This window comes from Tupaia chinensis, unplaced genomic scaffold, assembly GCF_000334495.1.
Source record: "Tupaia chinensis unplaced genomic scaffold, TupChi_1.0 Scaffold000259_1, whole genome shotgun sequence".
In the NCBI taxonomy this organism is placed as follows: domain Eukaryota; kingdom Metazoa; phylum Chordata; class Mammalia; order Scandentia; family Tupaiidae; genus Tupaia; species Tupaia belangeri.
Window position 1 is genome coordinate 836,007 of NW_006159739.1, and position 14,086 is coordinate 850,092.

The window sequence follows — 14,086 nt, forward strand, 5'->3', positions numbered from 1 at the left end:
GACACTAGTTACAGCTGCTAGAAACGGGGGCAGGGCGACCGGCTCACCTGCTGCTAACAGGAAGAGCTCCTGGGGAGTACAGGCGTTCCTGGGTTCTCAAATGAGGCAAAGGTTAAAGAACTTGCTGATTCTAGGCCCTGAGGGTTCCAAAGGATTCCTGAGGTCTTTCCAGCCCCCGTGAAGCATGATGCTCACTGTTCAGTGGGTCGTTTGATCCCTTGTAGCGCTGACCACCCCAGTCATGTCCCTTATAAGAAGCCAAATTGAGTTTTTCTGTCTTCCAGGTTTATGTATTGGTCCGATTGGGGGTACCAGGCCAAGATCGAGAAGTCGGGGCTCAATGGTGTGGACCGGCAAACACTGGTGTCAGACAACATTGAATGGCCCAACGGAATCACACTGGGTGAGCCCTGCCTCCCCTGGAGTGGAAGCCTGTCCTAGCGCCTGATCCCGACACCAAGCGTCTCGTGGGTCCTTTCATGGTGCTGGTGCCTTTGTTCCCTGACGACTGCCCTCAGTCTGAGACCTGGAAATGTAGACAGAGAGGGGGTACAGAGGAAAAGGTGTCCAGGGCCGGGGTCCCAGGTTTATGACTCGACCGCTCCTCTCTTTCCTTCTCCCTCCCCAAGATTTGCTGAACCAGCGCCTGTACTGGGTGGACTCCAAGCTGCACCAGCTGTCCAGCATTGACTTCAGTGGAGGGAACAGGAAGATGCTGATTTTTTCCACTGACTTCCTGAGCCACCCTTTTGGGATCGCTGTGTTTGAGGTGAGCCCCGTGACAGAAGGCAGGCTCCACTGGGAGGCTAAAGCCTAGAAAAGGCTTGTTCAGAGAGGACGACTCTGAGACTTGTCCAGATGGAAACAAGGGGACGGGGGAGCCAAGTGACTTGGCTGTCCAGTCTGAGCCGCCTGCATACCGAGGCTCCGCAGCCCGCTGCCTGCCTGGCAGCCTCTCCCGGGCTCTTCCCGAGACCCCTCTCTCAGGGCACTTGTCATGGGTGAGTTTCCAGACTTGTGTGTTTCCGCTGTACCCTCACGCCCAGCACCACACCACATGGACCGGAGGAACCCAGTGCAGGGAGGAAGGGAAGAGGAATTTCATTTCCTTAAAGTCATTTACTGCAGGAAACGGCCCGAGAGATGCTCTTCAGTTCAGCACACTTTTTTTTTTAAGACAGAGTGCTTTTGTTTGTTTGTTTTTTTGCTATAGGATGTGTGTGCTCACTGGAGAGACAGAAACAAAAAGAGAGAAAGTGAGAAATCATCCCCCAGAGAGGGTGGCTATGCCGCAGTCCCCTCTCCGTTCTCCCCTTGGGATTTTGGGCACACGTGCATATGCACCTGGTGTGAGATTCAAGCCTCTGGGTCTGGGACAAACCATGCTTGGCCATGTGGGAGTCCAACCACTATGTCATCTGCTGGTCCCCAATTCAGCACACTTGTACTGACCTTTGCTGAACCCTGGGGCCATAAAAGTGAATCAGACACTATTCCAGGCCTCAAGAAGCTCCCAAAAGGTGAGGAGTTAATACCCTCTTGTGTTCTGAGCCTAACAGCCTTTCTCCTGGGGGAATCAGGAAGCCAGAACCAACCAAGGTCACACACCCACCTCTTCCCCAGACTAACTGCCACCAAAGGGAGGGAGGCGGGGACAGTGGTCTGTGGTGGGCGCTGGCAGTAGACTTGGCACAACCTCACTCAGCACTGCTTTGAAATTGTGGGCAAAGTTCCACCAAACCAGCCTTGCTTCAAAAGACAGGTGTGTCTGGACACATGTATATGTGCTTGTGCATACCTGTGGCATGTGCATGTGTAGTATGTGTAGTGCATGTGTGGATAGACATGCATCAGGGGAAAGGTGTTCATTCCTATACCTCCTGGAGCTTGCATGTGTGAATACGTTTGCCACGATCGGACAAGTGCTTACGTATGTACGAATGTGCAGATGAGCGTCTGGCTATGTGTCTAGATCTGTGTATGAGAAAGCATGGTTGTAAATGTAGGTTTGCCTATAGATGCATGGCTGGGCCTGTTTGGACTAATGATATGGAGACACACACGTGTGTGCGCATGTGTGCACACACACACATACACACACACAGTGTACAGAGGCTGTAGGGGCTGCGGGAGGCCCTGCAGGGAACAACCCTCAGGAGCTCTCGCATCCCCTACCATCTTGGTCCTAGGCCCCAGGAATGGTAATAACTACAGAGGCCTGACCTTGGCTCTCTGCTGGACTGCAGGAAACAGACCTAGCCCACGTTACTGAGTAGCTTTGTGACCTTCAGGCCAAAGCACAGGATCTCCAAATAATCCTCTCTGACAAGGAACCAGGAGAAGGACCCCCACAGAGCGAAGGCCAGGCACTCTACATGAATCTGCAGACAGGATAACTCAGGGAAGATGCCAGGGCGATTGCTCAGAGCTGAGCCCTCAGCCCAAGGTCATGGGTTCAGACTCGGGGCCTCTCATTCTCTGCATCTGTACCCCGCAGGACAAGGTTTTCTGGACAGACCTGGAGAATGAGGCCATTTTCAGTGCAAATCGGCTCAATGGCCTGGAAATCTCCATCCTGGCTGAGAATCTCAATAACCCACATGACATTGTCATCTTCCATGAGCTGAAGCAGCCAAAAGGTGAGCCTTTCCTGGTCCCAGGTCCCAGGTCCCCTGCTGTGTCCGTTCCCTCTACGCAGGTTGTGTTTGTGTTTATGTCACAACTCAGCACCCCCAAGAATGACAACAGCAATCCTTTTGCTGGTAGAGTGCTTTGTCATCCCATATTTTGTCTCATTTTGCTTCAAGCTCTTTGTGAAATAACACTGAGTATACATAAGTATCTAAATGTCCTATTTTTGCCAATCCTGCAAAGGCTAGGCCTTTCTCTTCTCATTTAACAGTTGAGAGTACAGAAGCTCGGAGAGGTAAAACAATCTTGGCAGATGGCAGAGCTAAACGGAAACTTGGGTCTGTCTGATTCCACAGCTCCTTCTGCTCTGGCATATTGCTTCCTGTTGGCTGTTTGTACCCATTTTGCAGTTTATAAGCTAATAATCCTAGGCCCATATTGTAAGTCAGCTAGTATTCTACAACTAGGCTGGACCCTCACCTACCACTTAGATAAACCAGTCCTAATCATTACTGAGATGTTGGCTGCCAGGGTGGAGGTGGGAAAGCAAAGGAGGATAAGAAGATGAGATTGGTACTTGAATCTAGATCTAGAAATTTAAATGAGAGAGAGAGAGAAAGAGAGAGAGAGATGGCATGTGACCTGGGAAGAACACGTGGGGCTCAGAGTCCAACAGACCTCAGTTCAAATTCTCTCTCAAATTCCTGCAGGTATAGCTTCAGCCAATTAGTTCTCTTTGAGCCTCGGTATCTTTATCTGTCAATCTGGGACATAATATCCACCTCTCAGAATTGTTGTAAGGATTAAATGAATGTATGCAGTCAGAAACACCAGGCACAGTGCTGGATGGTGCCCAGTAAAAGTGGTGGGGAGGGCCAGCCACAGTGGCACAAGCCATAGGGAACCACTGCATGAGGCTAGGACCACATGGGAGACCCCGGTTCAGGTCTCAGACCAGCCTACACAGGCTGATCATGGTAGCATAGGCCTGCAATTCTGTTATAGCTAACTGTAAGACTGGGCCCAGAGAACCGCAACATAACCAGCCCCTGTCAAAACACTTGTTTCTTTCCCTCTCTCTGTTTCTGTCTCTTTCTCTCTCTCTTTCTCATTAAAAGAAAAAAAGTGAGGAAAGCTTTTTGCACAAGCCAAGTGGGAGGGGCCTCATCCTGGGGAGGCAGGAAGACCTGACGTGCCCCATTGTCTGGCCCCAACTGTCTCCCTCTTTCTCTGCCATCAGCTGCAGATGCTTGCGAGCTGAGTGCCCAACCCAATGGAGGCTGTGAGTACCTGTGCCTTCCTGCTCCTCAGACCTCCAGCCACTCTCCCAAGTACACGTGTGCCTGTCCTGACACCATGTGGCTGGGCCCAGACATGAAGAGGTGCTACAGAGGTAAGCAGAGCTTCTGACATGGGTAGCCCCCAGCAGTGCCAGACTCCATCCTGAAATCTCCCCCGGCTGCTGGAACACAATATCCTCCTTTTCTTCCATCTTCTCTGGCTACTTCTTGTTGCCTTTGCAGGGCCCTCTTCTTTTAACCTTCACATGCTTATGTCCCCAGGGTCCGTCTCAGTCTTTCTTCTCTTCTCTATGAAAAAAAATTAAAATGCACAGGCATGCCAAAGATTTTTTAAGAGAGATTTGTGCTATAGGGTGCATGTGCTCACCAGAGAGACAGAGAGACAGAAAGCGAGAAATCGCCCACAGAGGGGATGGCCACGCTGCAGTCCTTTCTCCCCTCGGGATCTTGGGCATGCACACACACACCCCCAGCATTAGTTTGAAGCCACCGAGTCTGGGACTCAAACCGTGGTCAACTACATGGGAGTCCAGCAACGTAATCATTATGCCATCTGCTGATCCTGATGTAAAACATTTTTAATTCAGTTGTAGGGAGTTCCTAGAACTCCTCGAAAACCTCAAGTTGAGAACTCTTGAGCTTCGCGGCTTCAGTTTCTATTTATATGCAGACTCTTCCTACCTGTTTCTTATCACACTGCATGGAAGCCCTTTTGTAATATGATTGGGACTAATAGTTAAGACTTCAGACATGTAAACTGTATGTGTGGCCCAGGCCTTTTATCTGAGTATAAGTCTGCTGCATCTTTAGGACTTCATCTTGGGTGTTTAGGTGGAGTAAGAATTTAAATCCAATGGTGTAACAATAACTGTAAAATCCTTCTAGATTTCTGTGATTTTCCCCTCCAGCCCATCTTTCATAATCATCTTCCCCACACCTAACCCTGTTTTAATGACTCATCTTTATCAAATCAAAGTGCTCAGGATGCAGCTAAAGAAAAGATCATAGCCCATTCTAGAGGATAAGGGAAGGATTCACAGAAGAGGCATTTGGGCCAGGCTTTGAAGATGGATTCCTAAGTATAATTTGTAAGGGGCAATAACTTAGGCAAATAAAGCAACAAAATTCTCTGTCTAGTGACCTCTGCTATACTTCCCCTCCAGCACCTCAATCTACCTCAACTACGACGTTAGCCTCTACCATGATGAGGACAGTAGCTGCTACCACAAGAGCCCCTGGGACCACCATCCACAGCCCCGCCTACCAGAACCACAGCACAGAGACACCAAGCTTGGCAACTGCGGTCTCCAGCTCAGCTAGTGTCCCCAGAGCTCCCAGCCTCAGCCCATCTACCCAGAGGCCTGCAACCAGCAACCACTCCCAGCACTGTAAGGACATGAGCTGCACGTTCTTTCCTGACCTGGGGGAGGGGTGCCAGGGAGGCCAGGGTGGGGAGAGAAGAGCATACCCGAGCAGAGTACTGTATACCCAGGAGGAAGCAGAGGGAGGTAGAATCCCAGCCTGTGATGTAGGGGTCTTTGGCACCCTTAAATTATAGAGGGCCTGGAGGAAGCTACATCCTGTCTCTGAGCCTCCGTTTCCTCTCCTACAAACTGGAAATAAGCATAACCCTTTCCCCACCTGCTTTTATAAGACTGTGATGAGAGACAGACGAGGCAGCGTAAACGGAAGTGTGCGTGCACACAGCCTCTGCTGCTCTGGGTACGTGTGCGTCTGTCTCCCAGGAGCGCCTAACGTGTGTGACGGGTGCTCTCGGGTTTGGAAAGCCCTGATCTCAGTTCCCAGCAGCCTCAGGAAGCTCCCCAGAGGGGAACTCATACCTCTTTCCCAACCCTGGAATGAAAATAATTAAGTTCGTCACTTACTAAATCACTGGGAGTCGTAATTTGTCACTGCTAGAAATGTTCTGTCTCATTACCAGCAAACACCTTTTTAATTGAGTTAGCTGCCAGGGGGAGTTCATTTAAAAGGAAAAACCATCTTTAAGTTCTTTTATTTTTTCCCATTCATGGGTGGCCTAGAAACTAAGCAGCTCAACTGCACCTTTCTAATCGGGCCTGTTTTGTCAGCAAAGCTGTTTGTGCAGTTGAGCACTATCCCTGAAGTCTGGGAGGCCGATGAAACGTGAATTCCAGCGTCTCTTGTCTAGGGGCAGAGCCTCTGGCCAGCCCCTCGGCATGGCCTTCAGCATGTTCCTGGCTTTAATATTGCCATTCTGGCTTGGAGCAAGAGAACAGTGGCATTTTCTTTGTAATTTGCTAGAGGGCATATGTGCTTGTGGGGAAAAGGGGCTTTGTGGTGAGAAAGCACCACCCCACCCCAAGGGTGATGACCATACCATAATCCCTTCTCTTCCATTTCTTCTTCTGAGTTTAGGGCACGCACGCACAAGCGCCTAGTGTGTTTTTCAAGCTGCCAGATCTGGGACTCAAACTGCAGAGTCAGCCATGTGAGATCCAGCTGCCTTAATCACCATGCCACTGGCCGGCCCATCTTCACAATAAACGTTGCAAGCAGTGTAGTTCTTTCCTCCCCATAATAGTAGGTCCCCTTGGAGTAACTTGGAAATCAGACACACAAAGGATGGGATGTGGGCCCTTGCCAAGGGGCAGTCATCTTTTCCCTGGGAGCAAACCTAGATGATGGCCCCTCTTCACACCTCAGGGGCTGTCATGAGGATCCAAGGGGAAGATGCTTTTTTTAAACCAGAGTGCTGTGCAGCTGTAATAATGAAGATAGTTATAGCGGTAAGGAAGGTAGCACAGCATACTTGAAAAAATAAAGTACATTTCCAAGCACTCTACAGTTTAAAATGTGCTTCTCCCTACCTTGTTTATGTAGGCTTCAAACAAGACTTACCCCACTTTCTGCCCTCTTCGAACTAGGCAAGACTATGCCAAGTACTATGCTCAAATATTGGTATGAATTATCTCATTGAATCCTTACCTCTTCTTAGGGGGTAGATAGTATCATTAACTCCATTTTAAGGATAGAAATAGAACATAACCTGTTATGTGATTACTGTCCAAGGTCACATAACAGTGAGTATAGAACCCGGACTCAAAGCCAGGAGGTTGACCCAGGAACCTGTGCTCTAATTCCACTGCATTATACTATGTCCTATTTTTGTTGTTGTTGTTTGTTTGTTTCTTTTTCTTATTTTCTTTCTTTCTTTCTTTCTTTTTTTTTTTTTTAGGTTTTTGCTATAGGGCATGTGCACTCTCCAGAAAAAGACAGAGAGAAAGTAAGAACTCACCCTCCAACCACCCCAGGTGGATGGCTATGCCACAGTCCCTTCTCCTTCATTCTCTTCTCAGGACATGAGGCATGCTGCACAAGTGCCTGGAGTGATTGTTAAGTCACTCAAACCACAGAGTCGGCCATATGGGATCCAGCACTTTAACTACCATGCCACCTGCTGGTCCACTATGTCCCATTTTAATAACCATGGACACACAGACTACCAAAACCAATAGAGACAGAGCAGCAGTTGACCGAGTCAGTCAGCAACACCAAGACCCAAGTGCTCACCCTGCCATATTTAGCCTCTAGCCGCCTACCACCATGATGCTGTGGGAAGGGTATGGACCTTGACCTGTGAGTCTTGAGTTCAAATCCTAACTGCACCACTTATCTGCAAGTCCTCAAACCCCTTAGGCTCAGTTTCCCCACCTGTGAAATGCAGGTAACCTCTGTCGGAGCTTTGATAGGAGTGGGATAGACTGGATTTTAAGCCAGGATCACTGTTTTGAAATGAGGGCAAGAAGCAGTTGGGTAATTCTTACTGCTCGGGCTAGTAAGGGCTTGAGCTCACAGTGATGAAGCATCATTGCACAAATGCTTGTGTTTTGCAGACGGAAATGAAGATGGCAAGATGGGCTCAACGGTCACTGCTGCAGTCATTGGGATCGTCGTGCCCATCGGTGAGTGTGGCCCTGGGGAAGAGCACTGGAAGGGTGGGGAACCTGGCACCCTCAATGCGGTACAAGCAGTATCTTCTCTATTTCTCTATCCCATCACGACCTGGGGCATGCAAACCCTGTGCCTTGTGTTTTTCAAGCCAGTGGGGCCAGGATTCAAACTGCCTGGATGATCCAGCTCCTTTAACTACTAGGCCATGAAAGAGGCCCCAAGATTTTATTTTTAAGAATTATTTCATTTAACTTTATTAATTATTTATTTTAATTTGACCGGAGAGGGACAGAGTGAGAGAGAGAACGTGAGAAAGCAAGCCACTAGGTCCAGGACTTGAACTGCGGTTTATTAGAATATCTCCCAATATTTTCTTTTTCTATTTAAAATGTTTTTTAGTATTTAGATATTCAGCTATTTGGAAATTTGGAATTCATTTTAGTGTATGGTATAAAGCAGAGATTTAACTTTTTTTCCTACAAACCTGTCTAGTTTCCCCAAAACCATTACTTTCCTCCAACTTGAATTGTCATCTTTATATAAACTACATACCCATATTCACTTCGATCTGCTTCTAGGCTGTTTATTCTCTTCCACCAATGATCTGTCTATGCTTGTAACCTAGGAACACAATTTGTTGTTGGTATACCTCACATTTTCTTAGCTTTTTTTTTTTTTTTTTAGTTTAGCTATAGGATACATGTGCTTACTGGACAGAGATAAATAGAGACAGAATGGAAAATCATTCCACAGGGGGGATGGCCACACTGTAATCCTTTCTCCACTCTTTTCTCAGGATTTTGGGCATGCATGCACACGTGCCAGGTGTGATTTTTCAAGCTGCCAGATCTGGGATTCAGACTACGAAGTCAGCCCTGTGGGATCCAGCATCTTAGCCAGCACACCACCAGCTGGCCCATTCTTAGCTATTTTACCTAAAATTTTTCTCCTCTTCTAGATGAACTTTATTTAACTCTTTTTTTTTTTTTTTTTGGAGAGGTTTTTGCTATAGGGCACGTGTGCTCGCCAGATAGACAGAGACAGAAAGCGAGAAATCAACCCCCAGGGGGGATGGCCATGCCGCAATCCCTTCTCCTCCGTTCTCCTCTCGGGATCTTGGGCATGCACGCACACGCACCCGGCATGAGTTTTAAGCCACCGGGTCCGGGACGCGAACCATGGTCGACTACGTAGGAGTCCAGCGACATAGCCATTACGCTAACTGCTGGTCCCTCTTCTAGATGAACTTTAGAATACGCTTGTTAGGACCAGCAGATGACATACTGGTTACATCGCTGGACTCTCATGTAGATGGCCGCAGTTTGAGTCCTGGACCCAGCGGCATAAAACTCTTGCTGGGTGTGTGTGTGCCTGCCCAAAATACAGAGAGAGGAGAATGGAGAAGGGATTGCATGGCCATCCCACCTGGGAGGGGTGATTTCTCACTTTCTGTTTCTCTGTCTTTCCAGTGAGTGCACATGTTCTATATTCAAAATTTCTCTCAATTAAAAAAAGTTAAAAAAAAAGTTTATCAGTTCTAGAAAAATTACGATGGATTTTTTATTGAGTTTGCTTTGGATGTATACATTTACTTGGGAAGGATTTTATATTTTAAAATATTGAGGCTTATTGTACAAGAACATGACACGTCTATTTTAGTATTTATATGTACTGTAGTAGAATTTTAGAGATAACATGGAACTTATACATTTCTTGTTAGATTATCCCAGATGTTTTAAGAAGTTTCTTTTTGTTAGACTATTATGAATATGTTTTTATTCCATTTCATTTTCTAATTGATTGTTGCTGATTAAAAATAAACCTATTGGGGGACCATTGGATGGCATGGTGGTTGGGGCAAAGGACACTCTCACATGTCTGACCATGGTTTGAGTCCCAGACCTGGTGGCTTGCTTTCTCACTTCCCGTCTCTCTATCTCTCTGTCAAATTAAAAATAAACGACTGAGGGGACCAGTGGGTGGTATAGTGGTTAAGGCGCTGGACACTCCCACATGACCACGGTTCAAGTCTCAAACTTGGCAGCTTGCTTTCTCTCTCTCTCTGTCTCTGGTCAAATTAAAATAAATGAATAAAAAAAAAAAAAGCAAATGAGTGAATAAATAAAATTAAATAAATAATTCTATAAATAAACAAACAAACCTATTGGGCCAGTCCATGGCCTAGTAGTTAAGGTGACTAGATCCCATATGGCTGACGGCACAGTTTTAAGTTCTGGACTGATGGCTTAAAAATCATGCCAAGAGTTCGTATATGCATGCCCAAAATCCCAAAAAGAGGAAGAAATGGAGAAGGGACTGCAGCATGACCATACCCCATGGGAGATGCCTTCTTGCTTCCCCCCCCCATATCCCATCTTTCTTTGGGAGCACATACACCCTCTGGCAAATTTTAATAAGTAAGTAAGTAAATCAATAAAAGCTATTGATTTGTTATGTTGATTCTTAATGGACTAAAATTATTTTTAATAGTTTTCCACCTGCTTCTCTAAGATTTTCTAAACATACAAATAGCTGTTCATAATAAAGGTTTGGTTTATTCCTTTCCCATATTTAGGCCTTTCGGCTTTATACATGCAGTAGTATCAGCCTGCCCTCCACGTGAATGCTCACTTAATACCTTAACAAAGCTCCTTGCCTTGTCTTTGCCCAGCTCTGCTGGAGAGAGCCTCCTCTTTATTCATTAATATGTCCATTTTTTCTGGCATAGAGCCTGTATTTCCCTGCCGTGTCCTCTTCCAGAGATGCTTCTTTTCTGATGGAGCCCTTCTCTATACCCTCCAATTCTAGAGAAAAATCCGGGAAGCAGCAGCAGTATGACGAAAGTCATTCACTCTGCACATTACGGAGCACCTCCTCGATGCTCAGTACTAGGCTTAGAGGTAGATCAGTCAGTCCCTGCCCTCCAAGGATTCAGTCTAGTTGGGGGCACAGATAGATAAGTACGATCCTGTGCCCTGGGAGCACAAATGAGGGAGCAACGGACTGCCTCGTTGGGGAGAACTTCCCATTTAAGCTGGATCTTACAGGATGAACAGTTAATGAAGTTAAGAAAAGACTGGAGAAAGGCTTCTGAGTAGCAGAAAAAGGACTCACAAGGGCCACTAGGTGGCATGGTAGTTAAGGTGCTGGATCCCACATGGCTAACAGTGTGGTTCAAATCCTGGACCTGGAGGCTTGCAAAACACACTGGATGTATGTAGTAAGTACATGCCTAAAATCCCAAGGAGACTGGAAGAGAAGGGGTTGGGGTGTGGCCATCCCCTCCCCTCTGGGGGGGTGACTTCTCTCTCTCTCTCTCTGTCTCTCTGGTGAGCAAAAAAAAAGAAAAAGAAAAAATAAGAACTTTGCAGAAGCAGAGCCAACAAGCAAGGGGAGAAAGTTGTAGCGGTGGTCAGCTAAGCATGTCCCTTCATGCCCCTTCCTGCAGCGGTAATAGCCCTGCTGTGCATGAGCGGCTACCTGATCTGGAGAAACTGGAAGCGGAAGAACACCAAGAGTATGAATTTTGACAACCCAGTGTACAGGAAAACAACAGAAGAAGAGGACGAAGATGAGCTCCATATAGGGAGGACTGCTCAGATTGGCCATGTCTATCCTGCAGTAAGTATCCCTCGCTGAGAGAATTCCTACCCTTCCTTCTTTCTTTCCTTCCTTGCTCCTTCCTTCCTTCCTTTTTTACTATTCATGCATCCATCCATCCACCCTTCCTTCATCAGACATTTATCAAGAACCTACCATGTACCAAGCATGGGGACACAGAAGTGCTGGGGCAGGTGGTTTGGGGTGGGGGTGGGGAATCAGGACCACCTTGTGCTTAGAGGCTCTTCGGGCAGGAAAGGAGCCAAATGGCTTTTTTTCTGCTAAGTAAGTTTACAGGCACTTTGCCCTAGAAGAGTAACTGTGGCCATTTTAATGCATATGTATTCATCTCAACAAACACTGTATTCCAGTTACCTGCCATGCACCGCATTAGAGATAAGGTGTTCCGAAGTAAATAAGGAATATACTTGCTCCCCGGGACCTAGTAAGGGAGTCAGGGTTGCTAACATAAAGCTGTGCATCTGGGTGCTGAAAGCCATAGTGGAGGCCCTGAAGTCCCCTCTTCCAGGAGGCTTTCCTGACTTTCTTTGTTCTCTCATAGTCCCCTGGGCCTCTCTCCACCACGTACCTGTCACACTGTAGTCACTTGTCTTTTACTTAGTGGTGTCCCCATTAGATCATGAGATCCTTGAGGGCAGAACTGTCTCATTAACTTGTTTCCTGGTGCCTAGTATGGCATGGCTAGCACCCAACAAATAGCTGTCAAATGAATGCTATGGAGATATCAGTTAGAGAGCTCTATTCATTCTGTCTGGGGAATCAGGGAGGGGATACCTCATGGAGAAAGTGACAGACGAACTGTGTCCTTGAAAGATTAATAACAGTTTTCCAGGTAGAGGAGGGAAATAGCATCCCAGACCGAAACTTATACAAAGGCTTAGACACACACAGAGCACGACTTGTTGGGGGAGCAAAGACAAAAAGTAGCTGGAGCAGGTATCATTGTATGCAGTCAGGGGGCTGAGTGTGACCTCAGAGGTCATCCAGTCCATCCCCCTGTCAGGCAATCAGCAGCTTTGATCGCCCACTGTGGGCAGAGCCCTGTCTTGGGGAGACCAGAGAACTGGAAGACCCAACCCCTGCCCTCAAGGAGCTTTTTGTCTTGCCGGGGGAACCAAGGTCACAGCTGCACCAACTCCCGAAGAACCCTCTTTCCGAGCTGCCTGTCGTCAAGTGCAAGGTAGGGCAGTGCCACTCTGAGTCTGAGGGGCTGGTGAGTGAGGGCATGAGCCCAGGTAGGTGCAGCGCATCCCAAAAGGCTTTCTGGTCTTGGAAGGCTGCAAATTTAAGCTGGGTGCTGGGGCAAAGTGGAAATGTGGGTGAGTCGCAGACCAAGAAAATGGCAGGTAGAAGAGAGTGATCGAGTGTGGGACAGGGCAGACGGAATTGCTGCTGAAGCAAATGCTTCATGCAGGGGAGACATGGGAAATGAAGCTGAGTAAGTGAGGAGGGTGAGCAGATGGCCTGGAGGATCCTTCACCTCGGCCATCCAAGCCAACAGCTACTTAGCTGATTTTTTCGGATCAGAGGGGGCACAGGGGAAGAAGCTACAAGCTTGGAGTAAGAAGATGACTCCGGTTCCACCGCCCTGGGATGAGTTGCTTGTTTCACTTTTAATTTGTAAAATAAGAATAACATTCTATCTGCCTCCTGAGTTCAGGTGAGATAGCACTAGTACTTTACTTTGTGAATTATGAAGTAGCATTGTTTCTGGAGAAGGAAATGACTCAGGGAAGCTAGTCCTAATGAGCTGAAGGCCTGAGTAATAAGCTGCTGCAGAGAAACAGAATAAAGACATCAACATGTAGTGAGCACCTACTATGTGCTGGATGCTGTCCTCAGTGTTTTATATATGTTTTCTTGTTTAACCTTCACAATAATCTTACAAAGCTGATAGTTTTAGCCCCGTTTTGCAGGTGAGGAAACTGAGACTCATAGAAATTGAATAACTTGCTCTTAAGGTCATAGCCAGGAAGTGGCAGAACCAGGATTTAAACTCTAATCTGTATGCACACAAAAGCACATGTTCTTTCCATGGGGTGAATAACCTTCAAGCTCTGCAAATCTGTATTCTCAACAACCTGTTCTTTCCTCTGTCCCTTTCTCAGTAGCTCTCATCACTACTGGGCCCTATCTTTGGCCTCAAGATTTGTCTTAGAGTCGGAGGGTGGCTGGACTAAAATAAGATAGTCTTGAATATCTGTGTTAGTGGAGCATGGCCATGGTATTCATGGAAAACTACAAACAACCCAAACGTGACTTGAAAGGCAGTGGAGTTACTTTCCATCGTACAGAGAATGTCCAGAGAGGGAAGATACTGGTTTGGTTCTACTTTATGCTGATTTATGCTGATCTAGACTACCGTGGACCCTCTGTGGGTGTTGGTACGATAGTAAACATCCTACATGCAGTATCTCATTTGATTCCCCAAAAATCCTATGAGGTAGGTCTATTATTCCCATTTAATAGATGATGAAATTAATGCTTAAAGGTAGTTAGTCCAAATTCACATCGCTATGAGAAAGATATTTAAACTATGATCTGTCCGAAGGAGAGTATGTAGGAAATTGGACAGAGTGGCAAACGAGATTACATCCAGA

The 14,086-nt window shown here is 47.0% G+C and overlaps 1 protein-coding gene across 1 annotated transcript in view; it reads left to right on the forward strand.

The window, feature by feature from the left end:
- Positions 1-12,884, forward strand: part of LRP8 (LDL receptor related protein 8) — a 95,329-nt gene extending 82,445 nt beyond the window's left edge. Inside the window, exons 12-19 of the mRNA XM_014588127.2 lie at positions 285-403; positions 630-769; positions 2,498-2,639; positions 3,872-4,024; positions 5,096-5,320; positions 7,808-7,876; positions 11,314-11,486; positions 12,490-12,884. Of these exons, the coding sequence (XP_014443613.1) occupies positions 285-403; positions 630-769; positions 2,498-2,639; positions 3,872-4,024; positions 5,096-5,320; positions 7,808-7,876; positions 11,314-11,486; positions 12,490-12,846 (1,378 nt within the window). The 3' untranslated portion in view covers positions 12,847-12,884. The remainder of the gene's footprint in view (positions 1-284; positions 404-629; positions 770-2,497; positions 2,640-3,871; positions 4,025-5,095; positions 5,321-7,807; positions 7,877-11,313; positions 11,487-12,489) is intronic.
- Positions 12,885-14,086: the final 1,202 nt, after the last annotated feature.